The sequence below is a fragment of the Nilaparvata lugens genome, unplaced genomic scaffold, assembly GCF_014356525.2.
Source record: "Nilaparvata lugens isolate BPH unplaced genomic scaffold, ASM1435652v1 scaffold5411, whole genome shotgun sequence".
NCBI classification, from domain to species: domain Eukaryota; kingdom Metazoa; phylum Arthropoda; class Insecta; order Hemiptera; family Delphacidae; genus Nilaparvata; species Nilaparvata lugens.
In genome coordinates, this window is record NW_024091256.1 from 1 (window position 1) to 14871 (window position 14871).

At 36.9% G+C, this 14871-nt stretch overlaps 1 protein-coding gene across 2 annotated transcripts; it reads right to left on the bottom strand.

Annotated features, from left to right (window-relative positions):
* Positions 1-13225: 13225 nt before the first annotated feature.
* Positions 13226-14314, bottom strand: LOC120355974. 2 transcript variants are annotated; one of them, XM_039444750.1, is made up of 2 exons: positions 14203-14314; positions 13226-13663 (listed from the first exon to the last, which is right to left on the bottom strand). In XM_039444750.1, the coding sequence occupies exons 1-2, from the start codon at positions 14258-14260 to the stop codon at positions 13278-13280; spliced, it is 444 nt and encodes a 147-aa protein (XP_039300684.1). In that variant the 5' UTR covers positions 14261-14314; the 3' UTR covers positions 13226-13277. The 2 variants fall into 2 exon arrangements, with proteins under 2 accessions (XP_039300684.1, XP_039300683.1); XM_039444749.1 differs by having other exon boundaries at positions 14185-14263.
* Positions 14315-14871: the final 557 nt, after the last annotated feature.

A 14871-nucleotide genomic window follows, 5' to 3' on the forward strand; every position in this document is an offset into this window, starting at 1 on the left:
GCAAGCGATATCTCGAGCCTGTTCGTCGATTGTGGCTGCCCTGACATTGAATAATTTATTGGTGTTTCCTTTTAGTTACTCATTCTGGTTCATCTACTCTTCTTCCATTATTTCCTGTTCATCCAGTCATCTTAAACTTCCCTATCAGCAGCTTCTATTATCTCTCTTTCTCATTCGATTCTCCCGATTGTTTCAGATTTCATTCCATATTCATCAGTATGTAGATTGAAAAACGCTCCTCGATGGTTCGGAACCCATCTGAACCTGTAGGCCCACTAATCTCCCATCATCAATCAATCAATCATTCAATCAATCATCCGTCTCATTAACCATTCACAATGAAGAAACACCAATGTTGATCAAATACTGCCATTATAACGTGGACCTCATTATAGGCAGAAAAGATATCTCTTTCACAGATCATGTCCTGGTAGCAGAATCTCATTCCATCTCCATCTTGCGAGTTTGAAAAGAAAAACACGCTCCCGAAACGTAATCAGACGTCAAGAGAGACAAAGCGAGTATAGAACCTGGTTGAAGTAGAGAGATAAAAAATATCTGCACATTCATCCTTACCGTGAGAAAGAGAGAGAAAAAATTTCAGCACAATCATCCTCACCTTGATGAAGAGAGAAAAAATATCTGCACATTCATTCTTACCGTGAGAAAAAGAGAGAGAAAAAATTTCAGCACAATCATCCTCAACTTGAGGAAGAGAGAGAAAAAATATCTGCACATTCATCCTTACGATGAGGACGGCTTCGAATAACAAAGTCAAGTGGATAAACACTAGAATAGCCGGATTCAATTCATTTCATTCTTTCAGTTTTATATCATAAGCAGTATCAAGTTTTCCCATTTAAACAATATTGACAAATCGTTCTTTGACTCACGGGGCAACCGTGAAAATCTATTCAGTTGCTTTTCGTACGTATGGATTCCGAGCTTCCTGGTTTTTCTGAATAAATAATGATGCCACATCCTCCAGATGATGAGAATAAAGAAACTAAAATTGCCGGACGAGAGATGAAAAGATGGAGAGAGAGAGAGTGTGAGAAGGAGAATGCGATGCAAACTGGAGAGAGAGACACTGTGGAAGGGGAAGGTATGAGTGAGATAGAGTGATAGTCATGAAGAAAGAGTGAGAGGGAGTAATATGGAAGTAGAATGAGAAAACTTGCCGGCCAAGAGTTGAAAAAAGATGTAGAAGAGGAAGGGGAAGAAGAAGAAGAAGAAGATGAAAAAAGCGATGAAAAGTGGATAGAGGTCAACAGAGTGATGATTATTGAGAAGAATTGGAAAAAGGAGAGGATGACAAATAGCATGTAGAGAAGAACAAGGAGAAGAAGATGAAGAGCAAGGCGAGAAAACCATTCGGACGAGAGAGAGGGAATGAGGGACAGAGAGTGTGAGTGAGTGTGGAATGGATAGAGAGAGGAGGAAAAGAGATAGATAGATAATGGAGATTAATTGATTGAGTACTTTATTTATGTAGATTACAATATATACTGGCTTATACATTATATACAATAGCTTACAATACAGCAAAATTATAGATGAATTTACATAATATAGACTAAGAAAATAATTATTGAACTGTATATGATATGAAAAAGCAATTTTTATATAATAACTTGATATTATATTGTTATTCATCTACATAAATTGGCGGAGCTTTGGACATATCAATGTCAATTCTTCGGAAAGAATATTAAAAATATCCTCCCAGTGAAACTCTCTAGAGATTGATTGATCGATTGATTGAGTACTTTATTTATGTAGATTACACTATATACTGGCTTATACATTATATACAATAGCTTACAATACAGCAAAATTATGGTTGAATTTACAAAATATAAATTAAGAAAATAATTATTGAGCTGTATATAATATGAAAAAAAAAATTTATAACTATAGATAAAATAGATAATATTGTAATGCATCTACATGAATTGGCGGAGCTTTGGACATATCAATGTCCATTCTTCGGAAATAATATTCGAAGTACTCTTCCCACTACCCACTCTACCAAAACGTTAATTTCATTAGATTCAACTGATTTATTTAAAAATGAAAATATTGTAAAAGTTCTAATTAGTATGAAGATTTAAGAGAAAAAAAAACATAAAATTAATAAGGTAAAATGATTATATAAGTAAGTAAGATCAAATCAGAGAGAGAGAGTGAGTGTGATTGAGAGAGTGTGTGTAAGTGTGTGGGAGACAGAGAATAGACAAAACTCGCTGTACGAGAGACGAGAGAATGGAGAGAAAAAGTATTTGGACGAGTGAGAGAGAGTGAGTGGGATAGAGAAGATAAGAGATGGAAGAATGGAGAGAGAGAGAGTGAGTGAGAAAGGGGAAGAAAATGAACAGAACTCGCCAGACGAGAGACAAGAGAGGAAAAGAGAATTCGATTCGATAGAATGAGTGACTGTGAGAGAGTGATGTTGTGATGCTGTTGAGAAAGAAAGAGATGGTGAATAAAAGAAAATGAGATGTAGCTTTCCATTGAAAATGTGAGTACTCCGGTAGCCAACTTCTAATTTGTTTGTCGAGAGGCGGTTTGCTATTCATCAACATACCTTAAATTCCGGGCCTCCATAGCCTCATCCACCTCATTTCTCCATGATCTTTTAGGTCTTCCTCTTTTCCTTCGCCCAATTGGACTCCAATCAGTCACCATCCCTATCCATTTGCTAGCACTCGCCCTTCTAGCATGGCCATACCACATCAACCTTTTATCCTCAATCAACTTTATAATATCCCATTCCACTTTCATTCTCCTTCTTATCTCCTCGTTTCTCACTCTGTCCATTCTGGTAAGCCCGCAGCATCTCCTCCAGTAATCCATCTCAACAGCTCTCATCTTATCTCTTGCTCTCTTGTTTGTCACCCAAACCTCTGCCCCATACGTCATTATACTTCTGACGATTGCATTGAATATTCTATGTTTATTTTTCCTATGAATATCCTTACTCCATATGATTGGGTGCAACTGTCGAATACAACTCCTGGTTTGGGCCAACCTAATCTTTATCTCCTCGTCTGTATCGCCATTTTTCATGATGGTAAATCCCAGGTATTTAAATTTATCTCTCCCTTTTATCACGGTGTTACAGTCAATGGACAAATCCGGTGTGCCATCGCTATTCGTTTGTAAATACTCCGTCTTGTCCACATTGATTTCCATCCCGGCTTTATCATACTCTTCTTTCAACTTTCTCATCATGTAACTTAAATCTTCCTCATCCTGCGCAATAACCACCTGATCGTCTGCGAAACAGAGGGTGAAAAGGTGTTCTCCCCTGATAGGTACACCCATACCTTGACACTTTCTTTTCCAAGTCCTTAAGGTATCTTCCAGGTATATTTTGAAGAGAGTTGGGGACGAGCTGCATCCCTGCAATAAGCCTTTTGATGTTCGGAAAGGAGCAGTTACAGTCTTACCTATCTTAATTCCGATTTGATTTTCATTGTAAAGTTCCATTGTGGCATTTATGAGGTTTCTTGGTATATGTAGGTTTTCCATAGCTTTCCATAGTCTATTCCTGGGTACTGTATCATATGCTTTTCTCAGGTCTACAAACGCTAGATGTACTGATCGGTTTTTGGCACTCTTTTTTTGTATTATCTGTTGGAGGGTATAAATGTGGTCTACGCATGATTTTCCTGCTGAAAACCCTGCCTGTTCATCTCCAATCTTCCCTTCTATCTCCCTTTCAAGCTTATTCTTCAAAACTTTTCCATATATTCTAGCTATTGTTGGCAAAACTGCTATACCCCTGTAATTTTCACATAATCTTCTATTGCCCTTCTTAAATATTGAAAACATATGTGCAATTTTCCATTCATTTGGTGCCTTCTCTCCATTAATTACCCGTTGGAATAACATTCTCAAGATCCGAAATAACTTTTCTGAACCATACTTGATCAGTTCTGGATTGATACCTCCTGGCCCTGCTGACTTATTATTTTTCAAACCTCTTACTGCTTTACTCACTTCTTCTTGTACCAAAGGGATTTCCGGCTGTTCTCCCTCTATTGCAGTATTACCCATAAATTCTCCTCTTGACTCTGTCAGCAGGTTTTTATAGTGCTTCTCCCATTCAGAGGGTTTGATTTGCGTCACAGTTATGGATTCCTTCCTATTTGTTCGCATACTTTTCAACACACTCCAAGATTCAGAGCTTCTTGCTCCCCCAAGATACTGATCGATTCGCGAGCATGTTTTCTCCCACTGGCTGTTCTTTTCTTGTATTATCAACCTTTTAACCTCTCTATTTTTCTCTTTATACCGTTGCAAATCATCGATCTTTTTTGTACTCAACCATTTCTCATATAATACCTTTTTGTTTTGAATTTCTTGTTTTGTTGTGTCTGACACGATGTATTTGTGCTTCCTGCTATCCTCACTTCTCTCACCCAATGCCTCCAATGCTGCTTGGTGAATACACTGCTTAATGTGGATGTGGATATCTTCTGTACTATCAAACCTAAACTCCAATAACTTCTGGTCAAGTCGTCTCTGATAGAGGTCTCTTATAGTCTCATCCTGTAAAAGATTCAGTTTATACTTTCTCACTTTCTCTTTTGCTGTTCCTTGTTCTTCACCGTTAGATTTTTCTACTTTGTTGGATTTGCTGCTGGTCCATGGGAATAGCATTTTTGCTAAAACCAACCTGTGGTCTGATCCACATTCTGGTCCTCTTTTTACCCGGACGTCTTTCACTCGTATTGATGCATTTCTCTTAACTATAATGTAATCTATAATTGACCGAAGATTGCGAGTTTCTTGTACCCAAGTAAATTTGTGAATATCCTTATGTCTGTAGAATCCATTTAGTATTCGCAAATTTTGCAATTCACATAACTCTATTAATCTTTCTCCATTATCATTTACAATATCTTCTCCACAACCGCCAACCACAGGGTTATTCACTTTCCTACCCGTTCTGCCATTCAAATCACCAGCCAAGATAATTTCTTTTCGTCCCTTTATTTTCTCTATATGTCCTTGCAAGCATTCAAAAAAATCATCTTTGTCCTGGATTTTACTGTCATCAGTTGGCCCATATACTCCTAGAACAACGATCGCTCTGCCATAAATTTCCAGTTCAATCTCAATTATTCTTTCATTAACTGGATTCCATGACTTGATAAATCTTTTCAATTGCTTCCTAATAATAATCCCTATTCCTGCTTTGGCCCTCTGGTCTTTATTCACTCCACTCCAAAAAAGCAATGTATCATTTACCTCTTCACAACCACTTCCCTTCTTTTTCATCTCACTGGTCACCAGAATATCCATCTTCATTCTATGGAATTGCTGTGTCACTTCCAATACCTTATTTGTCCAACCTTGTACATTCCATGTTCCAACCAAAAGTTTTCTCAGATCTTTCTTTCTCTTTCTTGATGGATTCTCTCGACTAAATTTTCTAAATAGGCTTCCAATATTTTGAGCATCACTGCCTTCCCCCGTATCCGAATGAAGGCTCCCTCTTGGAGAGGTGTGGATTGCCACCCGGGGATAATTTTTGGTTTTGCTACCCATATTTTCTTCCTTTACTGTTTTGCCTGTGCTAGGTTGTTAACGCCTAACGCCAGAACCCCCTTCAGGAGGACCAAAATTGGCTCTTCCGCTCCTTCTGCCATTGTGACTAGCTAAGTCATCGTCTGCCTTCAGGACCGTTGGCCGATCTATGAGAAAAAATTAAATGAAGAAAGAAGAATTTGCCCGAGGTAGGGATGATAGGACAGAGAAAGATAGAGCAGCGCGTGACCATTAGGATGACAGATTAATACCTTACCGAAGTAAGGTGCCTCCATCATTCCTCCAGCCGCACACTGCAAGAGAATGGCACAAAGCTAAGTCAGTGGAAAGGTGCCATTCTAGAAGTAAAAGATCCAAGCATATAGAAGAAGAAGAAGGTCACGGGAAGAAGGGCTTGGAAAGTGGAGGTTCCCTTTTAGTCGCCTCTTATGAACAAGCAGGGATTACTGTGGGTACAATTTTACTACCCCTACCACACTGGGGGTAAGTTTTCATTTTTATCCTAATTCATCTCGTGATATACAGTTTGAGCTGTCTCAGTGCCAAGAAAAAAAATATTCAGCAGCATATAAAATTAGTGAATCAATTAATATTGATTTCATTAAGAGCACTCAGTACTCATCATCCTTTGATGACAGCCATACTAGTCTGCCAGAAAAAAAAATATATATTGATAATTATATTAATAAGGTTCCAATTATATCATATAAGGAACCAGAGAGCTTCAAGAACTGGCGTTGTAAGTTCTAAGGAATTTTGGAAGGATAAATTGGTGGATACCTGTATTCATGACAAGCGTTTTAAGGATCAACTAGGAAAACCATAGTTGGTCCTCATTATTCTCTATTGTATACATAGTTACTGATGATCAGTCATCAACTATCTTTCTGATTTCCTTATTGGTATTCCTCAAGAGCTTCACGGTGTGCCGAGCACTCCTTTTAATTCAGGCCTTTTCCCTAGTTATAATAGTAAATTTAATACGCAATAGACTAGAGCCATTATTGTAAGTGAGTTAGCGAAATAAATTATTTTCTCTCTCTATTATGAACGGCCATGACTTCGAGTTTCGTATGATAGATATTTAAAAATTGTGGCTCCGAGTCGTCGAGGAATGTAGATTATGGAATTATCTCTAAAACTTAGCCTTCCTGTCGCGACATAAAGTGTGATAAGCTGGAAAACAGCAAGCATTGAAATTATAACAAACTACTGATTTTGCAGTTACTATTTGGTCCAAAGGCTCTAGAAGCCACGCGACAATTGGTCAAATTGATTCCCTTTGCCCAATAGGAGACCTGTTTCTAAATACAGTAGTGGGGGGATTCCCCAACCGCGAGACCTGATTACGTTTCGGAGGACACTTTGCTAGGAGCACTACGAGAGTAAAGATGTAGTCATTATGTTTCCCCCTTTTTGGGCAAGTTTATTTGCAGTTAATTGCAGATAAACAGTTAATTTGCAGTTAATTGCAGTTTATTTGCAGTTTATTTTCGGCAACTACCGATTTTGCAGTTACTATTTGGTCCAAAGGCTCTAGAAGCTACGCGACAATTGGTCAAATTGATTTCCTTCGCCCAATAGGAGACCTGTTTCTAAATACAGTAGTGGGGGGATTCCCCAACTGCGAGACCAGATTACGTTTCGGAGGACACTTTGCTAGGAGCACTACGAGAGTAAAGATGTAGTCATTATGTTTCCCCCTTTTTGGGCAAGTTTATAAGTTCTTATAATTAGTTAATGTGGGAGCTAGTTTTATTTTTATTAATGTTTAAATTTTCTAGTAGTGCCATGTCCTGAAAGGTTTGATTGTGTTTCTTCTTCATGTACGAATAATTGCTTCTTCAAATAACCGCTAAGGTACGTAAAATAAGGTTAAATATAATTTAGGGAATTTAATTAATTGAAACTTCAATCAAAGCGTATTTTATCAACAAAGCCTGTTAATTTCCAAGTTAATAATATTGATTGAAAATAATCCTTTTGATTTTATTAGTGATGGAAGATACTTATAAATTTTTTCTAAAGAAGTATAGAAAGTTTTCAGTTACGTTACATTTGAGTTATTGTTTCTGGAAATATATTATCGTAGAGTATTGCTGAAAGTCAGGAAGATAGCCTTTAAATTGGAATGAAATTTTTAAGGTTATGTTCATATTGAGTTTATTACATTTTATAATTTTATATTTTTCAGACTCTGTTTTCTTATGTCATTGAGGCTTTCGAATAATTTAGTAAATTTTTATGATAGAAATCTTAATAGACAGAGAAGAAAGTTTTTCTTTTCCATGAAATTAATATTAATAAATGTTGGCTAGCGCACAAGTTTCCAATAATACTAGTCGAGCTACTATATGAAAAATTATATTTGATTTTGCAAACCAAACGAAAAATATCATATAAGTTAGCATCATTTCAATCTGAATTATTCCTTTGGTAAGAGTATTATATCAATTTATATAAAAGCTAACATCATAATTAATGAAGTATTCATTTTCTAAAAGCATTATATTAATTTATTACGGGTGTTTTCAAAAATGTTGCATTGTATATTAATGACACTCTGGCAAGTAAATTTGTTTTAAATCTGTTAAATTTTGAGAATGAAATCAGAACGTCGAGATAAAATCTAAATTTAATAACAGAATAAACTCCTGTTTTAGCTTTTGATGAATTGTAGGAAGAGTTTGAAATTAATGCTGTAATACATTTATTTACAGCGGTTCATGTGTGTCCCCAAACCAACTTTATGTACCACCCCTTTGGTAACACCGCTTCAAAACACCCGTTCAGATGACAGGTCTAGGGACGTAAGAGGACGTCGCCGTCAAGCCAAATTCAACCGGTAAAAGTTCACCGCCAAAAACAAGGTACTGTAGTCCCGACGATAAAGCAACGTACAGACCAATGAAAGTGCAGTGTAGTGAAACAAAGGTTCATTCGAGGATGTCAATCAAAAGTGGGGATTCAAAATTATTATGAAATGGGTTATATGGGTTACTATTGACAAAACTTGGGTTCAACGGGCTTTTCTTCCTTGCGTAATTTTATGTTGAAATTAACTTGTTATTTGATGACTGATATTGTTTGGTTTTGTGACGTATTGCTATCTAATCGGGGATAGTAATGCGCCCCCGAATCAGATGAAGAGTGTCACCAAAGTAACATGAAATTGTTGTTTCTGTTGTTCGATTTTAGTTGCCAATGTTTATTGAAGCTGTTTGTATTTTTCTATTATTTCAAATTGTAGTGTTATTCTATAGTATAAACCTATCAAATCAGGCATGGCAAGATTAATTGAAGTTTTCTTGACTCTAGCCCGTTCACCTGCATGAATTAGGTATAGACTCAGGTATTTTCTAGATGTGTCGGCCTATTTCTAAATTCTAAATTTTATCCAAAATTGTCTTCTTTATCATCTTTTAAAAGGGGCAGGCACAACGGAAGCAGCGGTGAGAATTATTGATCACCAGTCATTGAACCCTGTGGTGATTGATCATTTTTGAAAAGTTTATGTATCTACCACTGAGCTAGAGCTGCGGTTTGAACCCAGCGATTTCGCGAGCCAGATGGCCTTAACTTTTTGTGAATTTATTCGCAAAATAGGGACTTTTGCAACCGCTCTTATAAACATCAAGAACACCGTATCATCTATAAAGGATTTACAATTTACCACTTCACATAATAATGGTGCCCAACATTGGGCATGATGAAAAGCTTACCTACTCAACCCTACTATCAATGATAAATAAAATTATTAATAAAACTGAAAGCTGCAAGAAGTATAATCTGAAACTGATTCAACAAGATATATCTGATGATCTATTGTAAGTTTCTGGCTTAAATGATTGAGTTGCTCTTCAAGTTGAAATTTTTCAAGCTGCATATATACAGATAAACTGTATCACATGAGTTTGATAACATAATTCTCAATGATAGAGGAAAATTGGATGGAAATCTCCATGAAATTTCATAGCAAAATTTTGATCTTGATCTTTGAATATCAATATTGTATGCTGACCAGGGTTATAGCTTGTTTTAAATATAAGGATACTGTTGATATTGAGGAAGATAAGACCCTACTTAAAATTTTAAGAGCTATATTAGTAATAATTTCTCCATGCTGGTATTAATACCTGTATCACTAAGAAGGTCTTCGTGTAATACATGTACATGACACTTGAAACTTTTAACACCACACAATCTTATCCAAAATAGGCACTATCAGTATATTCATTTTAATATTCCTGCAATTTGGTAGTACACTTGGCTACTTATTCGAAGTATTCCATAATATTGTCACCATGAACCAGTCACCGGCTAGCTCACAAATTTCCTACTTTAGCGACCACCCCCGAAACCCTACGACCATGACACCAGCCAATCAACGACCCCAGGACAATGCAACGGAGACCCCACAGGAGAGAGAAGGAGGCAGCGTATGCTCCATTAATTTCGACCTGCGAAACCTGGCTCAATTGTCTTCTACTGGGATTGATAATGCTGTCAATGCGATAAATACCGATGAGAGTCCAGCTGGTGGGGATGAAGGAGTGAGGGCATCCAACCCGGTGCCGACGTCTCCGCAGATTGCTCCAAGCGTCGCCGAGGGAACAGAGAATCCCGCCAGTCAATCACCATCCGATGTAGCCAGTCAACCGCCATCCGCCACCACTAACCTAGAAAAGTGCAACACCACATTAGACTCTTCAGTTGGTTATGCTACCAATCTCATGGCAAATGATTCCATAAGCGAATTCAAACTCATGCTCAGCCAAGCCTTAGAGGAACAGACTAAAAAAATACAAGAAGATATCAAAACGGTCAGACAGGATGTCAAAGCTGTACAAGGGAGTGTGAAAAAAATGGAAGAGAAAGTTGAGGGAAAATTCTCTGAATTCAAGGAGGAAATGAAAAACATGATAGACATTAAAATAGATATGCAATCTACAGTCATAAAAGCATTAGAAACCCGTATAGATGAAGTCACTTGTCAAGTAAATGTGCAATAGGATGAGGTACCCCGGGAAGTAGGAGAACAGGTGGACGTATTAGGTAAAGAGCTAGGCACCACTATCATAGGAACTGTAATGGGAAAAATATTAGAGAATAAATGTGAGACAGAGTCAAAGGTGGGAGAAAATAATAAGAAAATAGTAAAGATAGTCAAAGAACAGAGTAACGTGCAGACATGTATAGAAAGCTTAACAGAGGAGGGGACTAAATCAAGAGAGAGATACGGCATGTAAGTGAATACCATAGGTGGACAACAGTTGAAGCTAACCGAATTGTATGACAAAGTGAATGAGAATAGGAAAACTATGAATGATAAATGGACCGCAAATGAAGAACAAGACCCCAGAATAGAGACATGCATGGAAAGTATCCCAGTCAGTCGAATGCATTATTCGCCGACTGAATTAGTAAATAGTACTCAACTTTTCTATAATCTTGAAAAATTTGATAACTCCTACTGTCACATGCAACCCAGACCATTTGTAGATCAAATAAGAGCCATTCAGGAATTGATACCCACCTCTTGGTTGGTATGGCATTTCCAACTGTCCAGTCTATTACTCGGCGAGCCGCTGATGTTCTTCCAGAGCTGGATGCGAGATATTAATAGCCTGGAGGACTTCCTCTCCCAGTTCCTGCAACAATATTGGAGCAAACATAAACAGATGGACGCACTATCAGAAATTATTTTATGCACTCACGATAGTAGAAATGGACAATCCTACACTGAGTTTATAACAGATTTGATGAGTAGAAACTATCAGTTAGACGAATCTCTAGCTGACTCATCACTGGCCCACATATTATTGAAAAAACTTCCTTTTTGTGTTTGCATGACATTAGCTGTGCCACCTATCTCTAATTGCAAAGAGTTGATACAACGTTTGCACTGCATTCAATCAGTTACTTGTGAGCCAAACCACATAAATAATCGAGCAGGAAATTTTAATCAACAAAATAGTAATTTCAAACAAAATTAGAATAATGAAAATCATATAGCAATTGCAGAAACAGATTCCAATATCAAAACGGTAAACGGTTTCATAAAGAAGCACATTATGACAGCAGACATCATTGGAATAGGAATAATAAACAGGATATAAATTTCACAAAACAGGACGATAATAATCCAAATCATCATAGAATAGACACATCATATACAGTGGCATGCACAATAAAAACAAACCAACAACAACCTACAGTTAACCAACAACCAGAACAAAGCCACCACCGCAACCACCCGCCACCAAATAAAGAAGTCAAACATGCATCAAACTTAATCTGTAAAAAGCAACCCATATTAAGTCTGCTATTCCCTCCCGAAAATCTACTACTAGCAACCATCCCACCATCGAAAATAATCTACAGTAACACAGAAATAATTAGAGAGTTGCCAATAATAAAATCTGAAAATGATATACCACCTCCATGCACTGAACCTGCGTACCAGCATGCAACACCCCCACAACATACCCGGTTGGAACAGCCACCACCCAAGCATCATTGGATCCACCCGTGGCACACTAGGTTCAAGGAGCAAACCACCACCAAGGCAAGCCGAAAGTGTGACCGGCAGGATGACTTCAGAGTGAAGCCTAGGGTCCAACACAGGAAGGCCCACCGGAGAAAGCAACAAGGAAGGCCACGGAAGAGAGGTTACCATCCTCATGCCAAATTCAAGCACCGCAAAAGGTATATCAAGAAATCAGGCAACCATGGGAAGAAGGCAGCATGCAGGGAGGAGTACCGGCACCAGGAAGAGAATCATGGGACCAACATGCACTCGAAGCACACACAGTTCAAGCAAGCAGCTTACCGTTGTGACTGCAACCACAGGATAAGTAAAAGGAATATGCTAGAAGTAAATGGAGAATTAATAATGGATACGGGCCTAGATCATGATGAAAGGAATTATTATAGGAAATTTTTGGAAGATGAAATGTGTGCAATAAAATTGAAAGAAAGAATGAACTGTTTATTGGAGGAAAGAATATCTGGTTATTGTTTACTAAGAGGTTATGTTATGATCTTAACAAGTATGTTGATCTATTTTGTTATGATTATTGGTATGACTATGATGTCAATTGAAGAATATGTTGTAAATATAATAATGGATGATAGAAAGTGTGAAATAAAATTGAAAGGAATAGTGAATTGTTTATTGAAAACGGGAGTATATGATTGTTGTTTATTGGAAGGTTATGTTGTGAGAAATATGATAAATACATTGATTTACTTTGTTATAATTTTTGGTATGATTATGTTGTCAATTAAAGAAAATATTATTAATGTGATAAGGAATGAGGGCATATCTTATATTGAGAAAGTTGATTCTAAAATTTACAAAACTCATTCGAAATTCAGAACGCGCAAAAAGAAGACCCCAAGCTATCTCAAATTCCAGAATTATTGGAAAAAGGATCGTCTGAATCACCCAACTACCTATGACAGTACATGCGATACCGAGAATTTCTATTTCACCGCACCACACCACAAAATTACAACTGGCAAATCATAATACCAAAGGAAATAGCTGAAAAAGTGATTAAAGAAACCCATGAGAGAACTGGTCACTTTGGAGTGAGGAAAACAATATGTACCCTAAAAGAAGCCTGTTATTTCAAAGGTATGCACAAAAAAAGTAGCCAAAGTATTAAGAGCATGCGACCTCTGTCAGAAAACAAAGCACCTAAAATATCAAATCAGGGGAGCAATGATACCAATATTGCCGACCGCCCCATTGGAATTATTATCAGCAGACATTTATGGTCCTCTACCCCTGGCACAATATGGAAAAAATATATATTTGTATTAACATGCACATTCTCAAAATACACCATGTTCTTTTCCATCAGTAAACAAACAGGAGAAACCCTAGCAAATTGTGTAGTGAATAAGTGGACTCCACAAGTAGGGAAACCTAAGTGCATTCTATCAGATAATGCTTCATATTTTTGTAGCAAACAATGGAAAAGAATACTTGACCTGGCTGACATAAAAATATCTCGAACTTCCACATACTCTCCTAGCTCGAATCCTGTGGAGAGACATATGGCAGAAATCTCACGATTCATGAGGGCATACTGCTCTGAAAAACATCAAAGTTGGGTTAGATATCTACCATTCCTAGAAGAGTGTTTCAACAATTGTATCAATGAAAACACAGGATATACACCAGTAGAAGTTATTTTCGGAGAAAGAAATAAAATGTTTATTGAAAAGTTAATAGATTACCCACCGTCTAATGCTATAACTCATCCTAACCAGACATCTGTCACATTGTACAACAGAGTTTAGAAAGGTCAGCGACCTCATGAAAACATTATCATGATAACAAATCCAAACAATTCAAATACAGTGTCAGTGACTCTTGAAAAGTCATAGATTATCCAATGCATTAGAGAAAACTACCAGAAAATTCTTTCATATTTATACTGGACCATATAAAATTTCAGCCATAACTGAATGTAACACAGTTCAGTTGTATGAAGAATGCAAACCAAATTCAACTTAGTGGGAAAATATCTCTAATCTCAAACCGTATTATCGAGACACTAAAAGATAAGGGAGTAAATAATAATATTATGATTGAACTGTCACTTGCCTTACCTTTCAATAAATACGTACCTAACAAACGCCAAACAAAACAATTATTCAGCAGACAAGCACCTACTTCGACCAGCATCACCAATGCCTAAAAACAAAGAAATAGAAAATTTAGAAGCCATCTGTAACACCAGTACAGAAAATCAAAATTAAATTGGTAACACTGACTGTGGTATAGTGGGGTCCACGTTAATGGCAGTGGAGATCAGTGTTGCCTATTTTATGTACCTGTATGAAAGTCATGTCAATGCTTACATAGATAAACTCCCTTCAAGCATCAGATAAGTTTTCAATTGAATTACTAATCATTATAATTCAACTATTATTATTCAATTTCAAGTGAATTGAAGTTTTTATTAATAATAAAATTACATAGAAAAACATTTGATGGATTTCAGGGAATTTTACCCATAATTACCCACTTTTCATATTCAGTGGTAACTGTAGGAGAAATTTAATGTGAAATACGTGCGCAAAGTTCTTTTGCTGCACTCAAGAAACCATCAAATGTAAACGTTTCTTTCGGTGCAGCAAACTGTCACTTTGCGCACTAGTTGCACAAATAACTATTTTAACCTAATATTATGGTACTGTTCTGATACTCAGGGAATATTGACAAAATCATCAAGAGAGATGATATCGATTGTAGATATTTTTGAAATTAGTTATTTGTTGTTGTAGAATTAAATC

Bases quoted from the DNA above. Each gene is read 5' to 3' on its own strand.
- LOC120355974 (XM_039444749.1), bottom strand. From the start codon at position 14,260: ATGCTGGTCGAAGTAGGTGCTTGTCTGCTGAATAATTGTTTTGTTTGG. The intron at 13,664-14,184 runs GTAAGGCAAGTG...GATGTTTTTCAG, and splicing joins AGGTACGTATTTATTGAAAG to AGCAGTATGCCCTCATGAAT.